Below are 13,609 nucleotides of genomic sequence, written 5' to 3'. Positions count from 1 at the left end.
AGAAACAATAGTGAAGAAACCGATCTACTTCGAAGCCCATGTGATCTCGATCTCAATAGGGCGCCCCCCTTGCGAAGCATACACGTTACTCTGTGTACGCCCCTTGGGTGGATGGTCGGCAAAGAAAGTAGTGTGACCACTGTAAGCGAGCTTACCATCCTTGGCCTGTATGCAGTGTGAGAACATGAAAATGAGATCCTGCGAAAATATCTGGGATATACGTACGGTGAACTCGCTTGGCGTGTTGACGTGGGGTCCGCAAGTAAGGGCGTCTCGCTCGAAGGCACAGAGCCCCTTGCTAGATTTCAGCGTAAATATATCATCTGCAAGATACCATTTACTTGATGTTAGCAAGCAATAGCAGAGAGGTCATATGCGGAAACCGCAGCTACGAACCTGATAGCTTTTCGGCCCGGAAAGTCGCACAGGTCCCGGATGAAAACCAAGTTCCGTAGCTGATGATACAGCCGTGCTTTCTGTTAAGTCTCTGCACAATTAAGTTACCTCGGCCGGCAAAGGGAGTGCCTGGCGCCGTGGGCTCGGGGGAACCTATGGTTGTCGTCTGAGTAGGCTCATCCCGAGCATGCTTCAGTGGGTACTTGATTCCTCTGGAGGGGCAATTGGATTTCTGGCCATCTGGTTATTTTGTAAGCTTTCAATATACTATAGTGAGTACCATTGAAGGTTGACCGACCTGGACCTGCAGGGATGAATTCTCCCGATTGCAGACTTCCTGCAATATTGAAATAGTACCAAATCTCATTGATGGCGCCGCCTCTGCAACGGACAGTGACGGGGTCCCCATGGGCTTGTTCCAAGGCAGCTTCAATATCAGCAAGAGCATAAGTCTGCGTCTGAGATGGTACGATGCCAGCATTGGCCAGGAACTTATGTATGGTTAGTCGTTTGATCCGAATATAGTCGCTCATCGATCGACAGAATCAAACTAACCTCGTAGGAAGGCAGGTCCTTATAAACCTCGACAGTCTTGTCAAAGTAGTCCACGACCTCTTGTTGCGGCAGATAGTCCTCGTAGCAATCTGGTTCCAGGGTGCTGACGCAAGTGCCGTGCTTGTTCCACTCATGTTCCCACAGATGGTTATCATCGCCACGGAAATCCTTCCAATACTCGCTCATGTATTCGAGTAAATCTCCTCGGCCCGCGTCAACTAGAATCAGAGAAATGTTGCTGTACTTGCGTCTGGAGTCGCAGAATTGGTCAAAGCCGCCGTTGCAGTGATCGGGCCTGAAGAGTTAGTTTTATATTTATCCAACCTGGATATGGTACAAACTCACCATAGTCCATGGATAGTCCATGCGTCTTCAGGGCCGAGTGCAGGATCGACATCCCAGAATTGCGTCTGTAGCATTTGACCGCCGGGGTAATTGAAACAGCAGGTGTCTTGACCGTGATACCTGGCCTGGCAACTTATTTCTGAGACAGGGCATGATGATGAAGTTCCAGGCTTTGCATTCTCATTTGAAGTTTGTGAAAGCCAGAGTGAGCCGAAAGTCTTGAGGATCTTCTGGGGTCCGGGGATCCCCATGAACTGTTGTGATGATCCCCGCATCATCGATGACAGCATTTTCCCGTGATCTTAGGGAGTACACTTGTCAAACTGAAACAGAGAAAGAATATAAGAGTAGACAAGTAGACAAGTACTAGGACGGTCGTATTTAGACAAGGAACAGGTGTACTCAGGAGGCTACGAGGGTCACCGGCGTACCATCGAAGTCGCCTCGTGCGGAGGCTCATATGACTAAGCGCGGGGGCAGCTGATAAGGGTCAGCTGGGCTTTGTTTACTTGCACGACAGCAGCCATGTTTTATATTGCACTCGTTTAAAGTTGGAGATGGTCATTCAAGAGTGAAGGGGTATCATAGTTGGTCAACAGTGTGCAAAATAATCTCAGTTTACGCCTGTCAGTTCTGGCGTAGGGAGGCCTCCTGCTTGCGCGCCTCCTCCTGTTCATGTACTCTTTCTTTCCACAAACGTAATACTTCAAAGCCAACCTCAACGGCAATGAGAAGAATGATAATCCATTCGAGCCGCAGACCATGCGTCTCACTAAGGCGCTCCCGGAGTACACTTGCGATCTCTTGCGCATAGTCCATCTTTTCGTTCAGCAGTTTGATGCGAATTCCAACATCTAAAGCTCTGCCTGCCTGCTCGTAATAGCCCTCCAAGCCGAGCTCATGTCGGCTGTCCCAAAAGATATCGGGAAGGGAATCAGTGAGCTCAGAATAGAGATTAAGCTGGGCTCGAACACTGAGTAGCTGCCCCGTCTTGCGGAGTACGAAGTCTCGTGTAAAAGGAAGACGGGATCCCTGTGAGAGGAGAGTCGGAATTGGCCGAGTCGATTCAAAATAGTTTGCAAGAAGGCTCTCGAGGACGGCCAACTTCGTACTCCGAGCAAGACCTGACGAAAATGCAACCTTGGTCAATACCGTGTCAACGGATTGTTGCGCCGCTGGTAATCCCTCTGCATCTCCGTGACCAGAGCTGGTGCCTAGTATAATTGTGTCTCCTTTGATCACGCTGTTCTCTCGCCTCGGGTCCTCCACGAATTCGAGATCCTCGGTTTCCAAGTCATCCACATGGGCACCTTCTGCTGCGGGTAAGAGAGTTCGTGTTGCTAGGAATGATGTGAATCCTTCTGGGAGAGACCATGCTACCACTGTACCGGAGGAAAACACAAATAAATCGCCCACTTCGTCGGATGGCAGATCTATGCTTGAGGGATTCGTCAAGCGCTGTATGGAGTCTAACGGTATTTGAACATGAACGACTTGCGGGAAGAGTCCCGTTTCCAACGGGTCTGGTTCATATCCTCGTTCTTGCAAAATATCCCTGACTTGGCGGATGTTGAATTGCTCGGCTACGGCGTACGCGGTCACTGTCTATAGACGCCAAAACAATCAGTAAAAGTCAATCATAGAAAATCCCATTTATACCTACCTTGGTCCGATTTAATCCCTGCTCTTTAAGGAGCGCCTTGGAGAGAATGCCATCCTTCGACCTCTGTGCCTCCACCGCTACTCGCCGCAATGAAGTGGGAGCTGCTGGTACCCTAGGTCCCCGTCGACGTTGCTTCTGGGAATCCCGAGAGAACTCAATTGGTTCATCGGTGTTGTTCTGTTTTTGTTTCAAAAGGGCATTAGATGAGAAGAAATCCTTCCGTCGGGGAAGTGCTAATGGAGGAGAGGCATGAAGATATTGTGTTTGCGGCCGCGTAGGAAGCCGTAATCCTGGGCGCTTGCAGCTCAAGCAGACATATGGCCTGGCAAACATTGTGTGCGTGTCGAATGAACAAAAGCCTAGTGGCTCGATGACATCGTTTTGCCCGCGGCCCGATACCCCGCTTAGTCATGGAACCAAGCTCGGGGCCCTGACCTACCCCGGCTCAACTGTAGAACCACAGAATCCCGTTTCCAGCTTGTCGCATTCTACTTCAACCAGCTTGGGAGCTGCAGGTACCGAGAGGTATTCGCCATGGACGCGCCTGGCGCGACATCGCCGGACGAAAGTGCCGTTCAGAGCACTCCCAAGCACGACTCATCCATGCGAACCAGATCACCTACAAACACGACTCAAGACGCCCAAGATAGAGACCAACGACACAATGACCACAGCTCTAGTAGCAGCGATGACGAAGAGGAAGAAGTGGAGGTCGAAGAAGAGGATGACGAGGACGACGAGGACGAGGAGCCCCGCCTCAAGTACGCATACCTTACGAAGCACCTGGGATCAGTATATCGCAACGGGGATGCGACAAGCTCGTTTCTTGTAGCAGGGGATAAAATGGTATGTATTCTTAGCGGAATCTATGCTATATAATGAGCTAACGAGGTGCCTAGGTTGTCGGGACACACAACGGGAACGTCGTAAGTTAGCTACACCATCGCGGAAACATATGAGCTGACCTTGTCAAGCATGTTATGTCCTTGCCACTTCTACAATCTCTCCGTGTATACCATGCACACTCAGCAAGTGTCACCTCAATATCGATATCGCCATTTCCGCCTCCACTTCCGAACCTTAAGCAAGACGCCTTCAGCAAGCAGGCCGCGGAAGAACACAGACCATCCACGCGATCATCTAATACCACCGGCAGTATCCGTGGCAAAGGAAAACTCGGTAATCATTCCACTGTTCCTCCCACGCCATCAAACTCGATTTACATCGGAACCTCGTCAATCGATGGCCACGTTTGCGTCTCGTCGCTAGTAGACCCCAAGGATGTGCTATTGCGCAATTTTGGACGCCCAGTTCAGTCTGTTGCTTTGTCTCCAGAGTACAAAACTGACCGAGCATTCCTGTCTGGTGGCCGAGCGGGTGAATTGGTCCTGACAACTGGCGGTCGTATCGGAGCTACCTCCAACTCTACGACAATGGGGGGTGCGGCCGCCACAGCGTCAAGTTGGCTTGGGTCCATGGGCCTGGCAGCCAATAGTGGAAAAGACACAATTATCCACAGCGGAGAAGGGGCTATAAGCACAATTAAATGGTCACTTTCAGGAAAATACGTGGCCTGGGTCAACGAAGAAGGCATCAAGATTATGCGGTCAAATTTGCATCTTGATTCTTCAGAGACAGAATTTGCCTGGAAACGGATCAGCCATATTGATCGTCCAAATCGTCCCGGCTGGGATGAAATGGCCGGTGTTTGGAAAGCACGCGCAGAGTGGATTGACCAGTCTGCTTTAGACAGTGGGGACAATCTCGATCCAAATGACAACCCAGAAAGCCCAGAGGCACAATCAACTGTACCTACTGAGAAGGTGGAAAAGCTTGTTGTCGGCTGGGGAGGAACTGTTTGGGTCATTGATGTCTATCCCGAGAGGGCAAGCAAAACATCCAAGGGCGAGAGAGTGGGTTCTGCAGAGGTTGTTACAATGTAAGCTGGGAGTCTCACTGGCCGAATCGTTTGCCGCTAACTTGAACGCAGATTACGAACAGATTGCGTGGTATCTGGAATCTCATTGTATACGCCGCGTCTTCTTGTCATTCTCGCCTATATGGAAACCGAAGGTGAAACTGCAAGTAATGGAAGAGGCAGTGGGACGCGCAATCGAAAAAAGGGCCTTGAACCTGAACTTCGTGTCATTGACATTGAAACCAAGGAAGAAATCAGCGCTGATACACTTTCAGTAAACCGGTTTGAAGGTCTTTCGGCGTCTGACTACCATCTAAGTGTCTTGCCTCCGTGGAAGACCCCAGAGGGACAAGTCGTCCAGCGCGGTGCCTTGGGGGCTCTTGGGTATGGGCTTTTGGATGCTACCATGTACCCTGCACGGCTATTCAGCTCCGGCGCTAGCATCCGCAGTACCACAAGTAGCGGCGACAAGGGTTCTGGTAGAGTTGCTCCCTCCTTCATGTCCAAACTCCACGCGGCCGAGGAGTCCCTTCCGAAGGAAGTACAAGAAGTTTCAGGTGCTCCTGGTGCCAAAATCTTTGTCCACAGCCCGTATGACTGTGTTGTTGCAGTGAAAAGGGATCTTGCAGACCGTTTGTCCTGGCTTGACTCTCATGGTCAGTACGAGGACGCATGGCGTCTCGTCGATCAACATCCCGAAGCTGCGGGCTCAATACCTGACCTAACCGAAGTTGTTTCCGAGGCTGCAGGAAGGTCGCAAACCAGTTTGGGTGAATTTTTTGCTGATGATCAGTCATCCATCATGACGGCTGGTCGGACGAGAGTTTCTGCTGCTGAACAGGAAAAAGCTCGCCTGGGGGAACTATGGATCAATCAACTTGTCAGCGAAGAGAAATGGGTTGACGCTGCGAGCATTTGTGGCAAAGTCATCCGCAATGCCCCAAGGTGGGAACACTGGGCATGGACCTTTATTAAAAATGATAAGATCGACGAGATCACTTCACAAATCCCGGTTGACTTAAATCCATCGTTGTCTTCTCGGATTTACGAAGTCATCCTCACCCACTATGTGTCACGAGACTTGGTCAAATTCAAAGAACTGATCGAAACATGGCCATCCGACTTGTTTGATGCGAACGTGGTCACAGAAGCCATCGAAGCACAGGCGAAATCTGAATCAGTGCGCGCCGGGTCTGAGGAGTGGGGAATCCTCACAGATTGCCTCGCCAAGTTGTTCCTCGTAGGAGGGCACTATCGCGAAGCCTTGCGTTGCTATATTCGATTGCAAGATGGAGATGCCGCTATGGCTTTGGTCCGGGAACACCGCCTGCTCGACGCAGTAACTGATGAAATACCGGCCTTCATTATGATTCGCGTTTCCCACGAGCAGATGAAGTCAGCCACGAAGTTCGAACTGGAGGAGTTGACTTCCGAGCCCACGCGACTCCTTGTAAGTGAAGCATACACGGGCATTGTTCCCCCAGATACCGTGGTATCACAGTTGATTGCCGCAAACCGGTTCCTGTTTCTTTATTTCTATCTCCGTGCGCTCTGGCGGGGTGAATCATTACCGCACGATGCCTCTAAGCCCAGAAGAGGACGTGGAATCCATGCTCGGGATGCAGCCAGCAAGCTTGCTGCCGATGAAGGCAAAGCCCTGATTGATAACTTTGCCGATACGGCGGTCGAGGTATTTGCCGACTACGACCGGCCTCTCCTGATGGAGTTCCTCCAGACAAGCATATCTTATTCATTCGAGAAAGCCACATCCATCTGCGAAGACCACAAATTCACGCCAGAGTTGATTTTCCTCTTGTCCAAGATGGGCCAGACGAAGCGGGCCTTGAACTTGATTCTATCGGATCTCAAGGATGTTTCACAGGCCATTTCATTTGCAAAATCACAGGAGGATCCTGATCTGTGGGAGGATCTGCTTGATTACTCCATGGACAAGCCAAAGTTCATCCATGGTCTTCTTGTTGAGGCCGGAACAGCAATCGACCCGATAAAGCTTGTGCGTCGGATTCCGAGCGGGTTGGAGATCGAAGGTCTAAGAGAGGGCCTCACTCGCTTGATCCGTGAACATGATCTGCAGGCTAGTATCAGCCAAGGCGCGGCTAGGGTTATGCAAAGCGAAGTTGCACTTGGGATGGACTCGCTGCGCAAAGGTCAGCGGCGGGGAATCAAATTCGATATCACCGAGGACGGAGAGGAAGATTCCAATAAGACACCGACAACAAAGACCCAAGCTCAAGATCAGATCTCCGAGACCAGTGGTGCGAGAAAATTCGGTGGCTCTGGACAGGGAAGATGCGGCGGTTGCAAAGCCGCCTTCCGGGAAAATGGTATGATTTTGACCCAACTCCATTCCATGTGTTATTCTCGGGAAACAATGCTAATAATAACCCTGCTACAGAGCGAGAAATACTCGTTGGCTTTGCTTGTGGCCATATTTTCCACCTATCCCACTTGCACCCAGACACGCCACAGCAACAATCCGGAACGAGCAGCCGTGACCGATCTGCTGATGTTACACCCCGCGCCATGTCTCCAGTCGACGAAACCCGATCTGCCACCGCATCTCGCACCGTTGGCCCTAAAGTCACGACGGCAAGAATCCTGCGAGACAAGATCGGTGATGGATGTCGGATCTGTGCTGTGACAAGAGACATTGAATCCCTTGGTGGTGAGGCTGAGGTTTGAACTCTGTTGGGGGACATCTGTACCCATTCACGTCTGTCCTGTGTGTATACTCCATGTGCACATACCTATGCATTCTCCTTGTTTCTCTGAGATACCCTGGCTTTTAGCCAAGCTACTGTACCCATTTATTGGGGATATTAGGCATTCATCCATTCTGCGAGGTTATGATACTGTTCATTGTTCGTTTGATAAAGATGCGTTATGTTCAATGCTTTGGCTGCTCACTACATACATACGTATGTACGTACTACATATACTACTTTTGTTTATCTGTAACACTCACGACCGAAATATAACTACCCGAATTCACCGCTCGGTCAGCTCTTTCGTCCTGGAGCTTTCTATTCAGTTGAAGATTACAGATTACAAGGTTTTGTAGTCTCTTTATCATTTAGACACAACGAATAGTGAACATCCTTGAGATTAAGAAAGCTATGCTTCAACTAGAATATGAGTCACTAATAAAATTTGCAAGATTAAGGGGAGCCAGTTGCATCCCATAGAAAAAATAAACGGCCACCCATCAAAACATGGGTTCCTCAAATTCCATCGCAAACATAATCGTCGCATCAGGGACTATCCTTGCTACATCAAGAGATGGCTAGACTTGTCTCCTAACACGGTAAGAGAGTGTGTAGCGTCCTCACAGAATCAAGTGGAAGATGTGAGAGAGCATAACCACAATGCTCATGGTAAAGAGGCGGCTTTCCATGATTCCAGCGGCATTGGCACCGTTGAAAACAGGAGAAGGGGTGTGAGTGCCGCTGGAAGAAGTACCATGAGGAGATGGCGGGACGGTCTCGTCCTGGGTATGGGTAGGCTCCTGGGGAGGCACAACCGAGGCCTTGGACTCAGTAGTAGTCGCCAGAGTGGTTGGGGCCACGACGGTTGGCTGGGTCTCGGTGGTCTCTTCAGTGGTAGACTGCTGAGCAGGAGGAGCAGGAACCTTCACCAAAGTAGTCGCCTCGACAGTGGTGGCGGACGGAAGTGGGACCAACTCGGTCGGGACCACAGTAGTCACAACTTCAGTGGTCTCCTGCGAAGCGGGGACAGGTGCAGTGGGCTGAACGACAGTGGTCACAAGCACGGTGGTCTCCCGTGGAGGGGCAACAGGCACTGTTGGCTGGATAACAGTAGTCACAAGCTTGGTGGTCTCCTGCGAAACGGGGACAGGAACAGTGGGCTGAACCACAGTAGTGACAACCTCGGTTGTCTCCTGTGGAGGGGTACCGGGAACAGTTGGCTGGACTACAGTTGTCACCACCTCAGTGGTGGGCTGTGGAGCAGGAACTGTAACCGGGATCGGAGTCACAGAGATAGTGGTAGTCTCCGTGGGGGTGGTGGTGTACACCTTTGTGCTGATGCATTTCGTGGTCTCGGTGCAGGGGATCTCAACCGTGACTGTGACCTCTTCAGTAGTAGCCGGGACAGAAACGGGGACGGTCGGCTGAACCTCAGTGGCCGTGGTGGCAGGAATGGGAGCCGGAACAGTCGTATTCGAGACTGGCAGGGTGCTGGTGGTAAGAATCGTGGTGCTGACACACTTGGTGGTCTCGGTGCACGGAACCTCAACAGTGACAGTAATTTCAGTAGTCACCGGAGTAGGAGCGAGCGCAGTGGAATTGAGGCAAGGAGACGTGGTGTAATAGGTCGTCACATCAGTCACAGTGCTAGGAGCCTGGGGTACAGTTGAGTTTGTGTAAGCAGTTCCAGTGGTACCAGGGACAGGAACCACGTTGGTAGGACGAGAAGATGTAACAGATCCAGTAGTTACCTCAGAGGCAGTTCCAGGAATCTCGGTAGTACCAGGAGCAGTAGACTCTTCAGAAGGGGAAGTACCAGAAACCGTGGAAGTGGTGTGGTCCACAGCAGTAGTGGTAGGAACAGGAGCCACACTGGTAACATTAGGACGAGAAGAAGTAACCGACTCAGTGGCAGTGGCAGTAACCGTGGAGGATCCAGTGTCGGTCACAGAGCTGCTTCCAGTGGGCACTTCGGTGGTACTGGGCACTGGGGTTTGACCGGCACCAGGCACAGAAGACTGCGAGGTGACCAAGGTAGTGCCAGGTGTGGAAGACTTGGTGGTCACCTCAGTAGTGCTGGGGACAGAACTGTGAGGGACAGTAGGCACAGACGATTGGGTGGTCACTTCAGTAGAACCCGGAGCAGAACTGTGAGGGCCAGCAGGCACAGATGACTCAGTGGTCACTCCAGGAGTGCTAGACACAGGAGTTTGAGTAGGGGCGACAGGCACCGGAGTCTGCGAGGAAACCAGTGCAGTCGACTGAGAAGACACCTCGGGGGTGCTGGACACAGAAGTCTGAGTCGTAATAGGCACCAGGGTCGAGGATGTAGTAGGCACAGTGGACTTAGAGACACCAGGCGCAGGGGTAGTGACCTGAACTGGGACTGGAGTAGTAGTCTCCGTCGTGAGAGTGTGACCAGTAGTGCATGGAACGTCTGTGGTGACAGTTGTGGTCGGTTCATCATGACCGCAGGTAGTATGGGTAACCGTAACAGTGACTAGTATCAAGTTAGTTTGGCCTGAAAAAAAGAAGCCGAGGGAATTGAGGAATCTCCTCATAGGAGATGAGGAGAGCCTGGACTTACTCAGTTCGGAAGCTTGAACAGCACGACCAAACAAAGCGGGAGGCAAAACATTGACTATGAAAATGATCAGTCACGGATTCCAAGGTAGACCCAAACAGTGAGCTCGACTTACTTTCACCAAACTGATACTGCTCCCCAGTGTGAGGGTCCTGAAGAAAGACCGTCTCGACGTTGTAGCACTCTGTTTGGCAACAAGGTCAGTAAGCGATCATAATGTAGCCAGGTCTCAGCGATGGAACATACCAGCCGAAGCAGCAACCATGGTCACCAGAGTGGTGACCAGGGCCAGAAGCAACTTGAAACGAGTCCAAGCTGCCATCTTGGCAAAGATGGGGGTTTAAAAACGAATGTGAAGCAATGACTTGATGGTAATAACCAAGAAATTGATGGAAATGAAGGTCAATGAAGGAGAATGGGAACGAGCGTGAAGTGGAAGAAGAGAAAAGAGAAGAGAGAAGAACGAGGGAGATGGAAGAAGAAATAGTAAACAAAGTAAGTCACCACCTGAGGAAGGAACGCTGATTGCCCGTGACGACGAGGGAACACGTGCTTCTTGTGTTCTTTCCATATTTGAGGACAAACGTATAAGGAAGTCACGACTTCCGCTTACGGCTATGGTGAGATACTTGATGAGGACTCTCTGGGGTATAATTAGTGTGACTCGAAATAGAACCTTAAACTGGATGCACCGTAGGTGTACAACCTGAGTGAGACAGTTTAAATCTAGTTGACTGGGATACAAAAGAAAATGGCCCTTTGCCTAACATCGGGGGGTTTCGTTCGGTAGAATTATGCCGTGGGCTGTAATAAAGCACTTTATGTCCGGCTTTGGTGCAGAGATCAGCTCAAAACCAGTCCCTAGGACTATCGGAAGAACAGAACTATTTCTATAAAGAAGCAGGGGTGTCACAGACAATGGTCTATGTGCCACATTAGCAAGACTACAAAGAAAAACAGGCATGGCTCTATTTTCTATTACGGTCAGGCCATAGAGATCCCAAACTAGGTTTGAATATAAGACAAAGTAGCAAAACATTGCACGGATATTAACTTTTGATATCTTTGAAGTAACGACATTGGCATGACAGCCTAAATTAGGTCAGACACTGCCAGAAGGTCAAGTGCGGAAGTGAGAGATCACTTGAGCCCCGATACGGATTATCAACAAGTGTAGAACTGGGTTCTATTCTAATTTAAGCACAGCCCTATATCACCTCGGAGGATGATCTATGCTATGATATCAGGTCAGGGGCAATGGTGACACGACTTAGGGCATAATTTTATCAGGTGAAATTGCAAGGTAATAACGACATAAGCGACCATGGATACATCCATGATAGGTAGATATCATTTTAACCCATGTAAGCACAATGTCCAGGTTGACTATAAGATAGATGACATTCAAATTAAGTGCAACATGTACCTAGGTAGACAAAAAGCATGTTCCTCTAAGCAGTGCCCAGCCAATCTAAATACCCACTATAAAAATCGGCAAAAACCGAACGGAATCCCAGCCGATAGATAATCCCACTCCAGCAAAAGAGTAAAAGAGAAGAGAAGAAAAATCGATCCAATCAAAGGACATCAGGCAGAGTGGCAAATAATTCCAACGTTGCATGAGATGCCATTTCGGCTACCAACCGAAAAATACTAGTGTATGCAAATACATACAGTGACTTTTCCAAGATACCCAGAAAATGTGAGGTATTTTACCGGAACCGCTATACCCGAATGAGCGGTCACGTCACGGGACGACCCGCGCAGGAAAAAAACGAGTGGAAATTTATTTTGGCCCCGCTAAGGAACTAGATTATGACATCATAATGCTTGTCCACCCGTGAACGTGTATCAAAATACCTGGAAAGCCATAGAAGTACATATGTAGTTTGAATTGCTAAAATCATGAGATATGTGGCTATCACTTTTTATTTTTTAAACGAAGACAAGTCGAACCAGATAGTATAACATATACTACAAGCCATATCTCGGCTGTTGTCACCTCCACTCTATAATTGCCACCAAAGTTGATCCTTGCCCTTAGCTACAGCCAGCAAGCCTCCGCCCCACAACAACATTTTTGTTGTGTGATGCAATAAGTTCGGACCAAATGCCGAGTACATGTCTTCTAGTGGAGATGTTCAACACCTGCAGCTATCTACAACTCTTTGGATCTCTTTGAATGATAAGCGCTCAGATCATCACGTGGTGCATTGTACAGCACATGACTCAAGGGGTTTTCCAATCAGTACCTCAAGAATATCCAATACGTTCGGTTCAGCTGTGTATCCAAACGTTGTCAACTGGTATAGAGTAATGGAATAAAAGCTCATTGTGCTATATATAAAGCTATAGTCGAAGATAACTCGAGTCTCCCGAAATCGATCTATGATAGCGGAAACTCTGACTACTTGGCTAGCGCTACTTAATACCAGATTCCGAAATCCGGAGTCGCTTCGTAGCATCGTAATACAGAATTCAACTCTTTGGCTCTATCAATGCTTCTTCAGGCGCTTAGCGAGACTAACCGAGAAACCAGGAAGTTATATACTTGGAATGCTGCTTAGTATGGTACTATTGCTCTGAACATTTACCTCACACAAGCGCAATATAATTCTCTTTTTCCCATCCTAGATATGCTCGAGGATCTTGTATCTGTATGGTATTTAAGGACAGAAAACCACGGTTTTACTCAGCAACCAAGGAGACAAGAGGTGACCTAGAAAACAGAAAGGGAAAGGTTGGGAGTCGCGGACATTATCCTACATTTACACGATAGATGATATAGTTCGGAGCCCATTGTTCGGCAAGCTCGTGATAAACCCGGGATCGTGTTCCTCTTACTAAACAGAAAAGATAATCTATCAAAGGCATATTAGGGATATTGATGTCATTACTATACGTTGCTACTTCGAGGTCCGTATCTAGGGTTCACTCACTCATTGTCAGACATCTAGACTGATATGGAGACAGCAGACCTATTGCCTGAGAAAAGCAGGGGGAATATCAAACACGGGAATATACATGAAAACCTTTGTCTCGATTTGGCCAGTATTGGAGACCTCGAGCATCCATGGATACTCGAAATGGATCCAACTACTTCATCCGGAGATCACCACGGGAAAGAGAAGGTGATACATCTGCTGAGCAAACCAATATCAGGCGTCGCAAGCATAAACTATAATACAAAAAGAAGCAAAACAGAGACGTGAAAAAGTCTGCGCATGTCTATACGATCTAGAACTGAGCGTACGCTCGATCTGGAAACTGGATGTCTCGATATGGCATACGACCGAATTTCGACCCAAGGGAAGAAGACTCCCGGGCCCAAAAACCGCAATTGGTTGGGTGACATGACGGGAGCTTTCCCCCAAATCAGAACTCTTATATACCTAGGTAGAATCCGAAGCAACGGTCCATGG

General features: G+C 49.2%; 4 protein-coding genes across 4 annotated transcripts; 1 reads left to right on the top strand and 3 right to left on the bottom strand.

Moving 5' to 3' along the window:
• Positions 1–24: 24 nt before the first annotated feature.
• On the bottom strand, positions 25–1,574 carry N7519_011167 (T2 family ribonuclease; the record flags this gene model as incomplete). The annotated part of the gene is made up of 6 exons (XM_057297940.1): positions 25–165; positions 226–323; positions 397–636; positions 695–887; positions 952–1,246; positions 1,297–1,574. 6 exons carry the CDS (start codon positions 1,572–1,574, stop codon positions 25–27), a joined length of 1,245 nt encoding a protein of 414 aa, XP_057145822.1.
• A 349-nt stretch (positions 1,575–1,923) lies between these two features.
• N7519_011166 (RMD1 family protein) lies at positions 1,924–3,292 on the bottom strand (the record flags this gene model as incomplete). The annotated part of the gene is made up of 2 exons (XM_057297939.1): positions 1,924–2,901; positions 2,960–3,292. The coding sequence occupies 2 exons, from the start codon at positions 3,290–3,292 to the stop codon at positions 1,924–1,926; spliced, it is 1,311 nt and encodes a 436-aa protein (XP_057145821.1).
• A 201-nt stretch (positions 3,293–3,493) lies between these two features.
• Positions 3,494–7,580, top strand: N7519_011165 (CLH domain-containing protein; the record flags this gene model as incomplete). Its single annotated transcript, XM_057297938.1, has 5 exons — positions 3,494–3,805; positions 3,859–3,885; positions 3,934–4,898; positions 4,950–7,222; positions 7,294–7,580. The coding sequence occupies 5 exons, from the start codon at positions 3,494–3,496 to the stop codon at positions 7,578–7,580; spliced, it is 3,864 nt and encodes a 1,287-aa protein (XP_057145820.1).
• A 643-nt stretch (positions 7,581–8,223) lies between these two features.
• On the bottom strand, positions 8,224–10,509 carry N7519_011164 (uncharacterized protein; the record flags this gene model as incomplete). The annotated part of the gene is made up of 4 exons (XM_057297937.1): positions 8,224–10,103; positions 10,191–10,244; positions 10,303–10,371; positions 10,434–10,509. The coding sequence occupies 4 exons, from the start codon at positions 10,507–10,509 to the stop codon at positions 8,224–8,226; spliced, it is 2,079 nt and encodes a 692-aa protein (XP_057145819.1).
• Between the last annotated feature and the right edge of the window lie 3,100 nt (positions 10,510–13,609).

The sequence above is a fragment of the Penicillium mononematosum genome, assembly GCF_028829835.1.
Source record: "Penicillium mononematosum strain IBT 11891 chromosome Unknown utg000005l:1.0-9366267.0:1.0-9372171.0, whole genome shotgun sequence".
In the NCBI taxonomy this organism is placed as follows: Eukaryota; Fungi; Ascomycota; class Eurotiomycetes; order Eurotiales; family Aspergillaceae; genus Penicillium; species Penicillium mononematosum.
The sequence above is the reverse complement of the archived record's forward strand: the minus strand, read 5'-3'. Positions and strand labels throughout refer to the sequence as shown.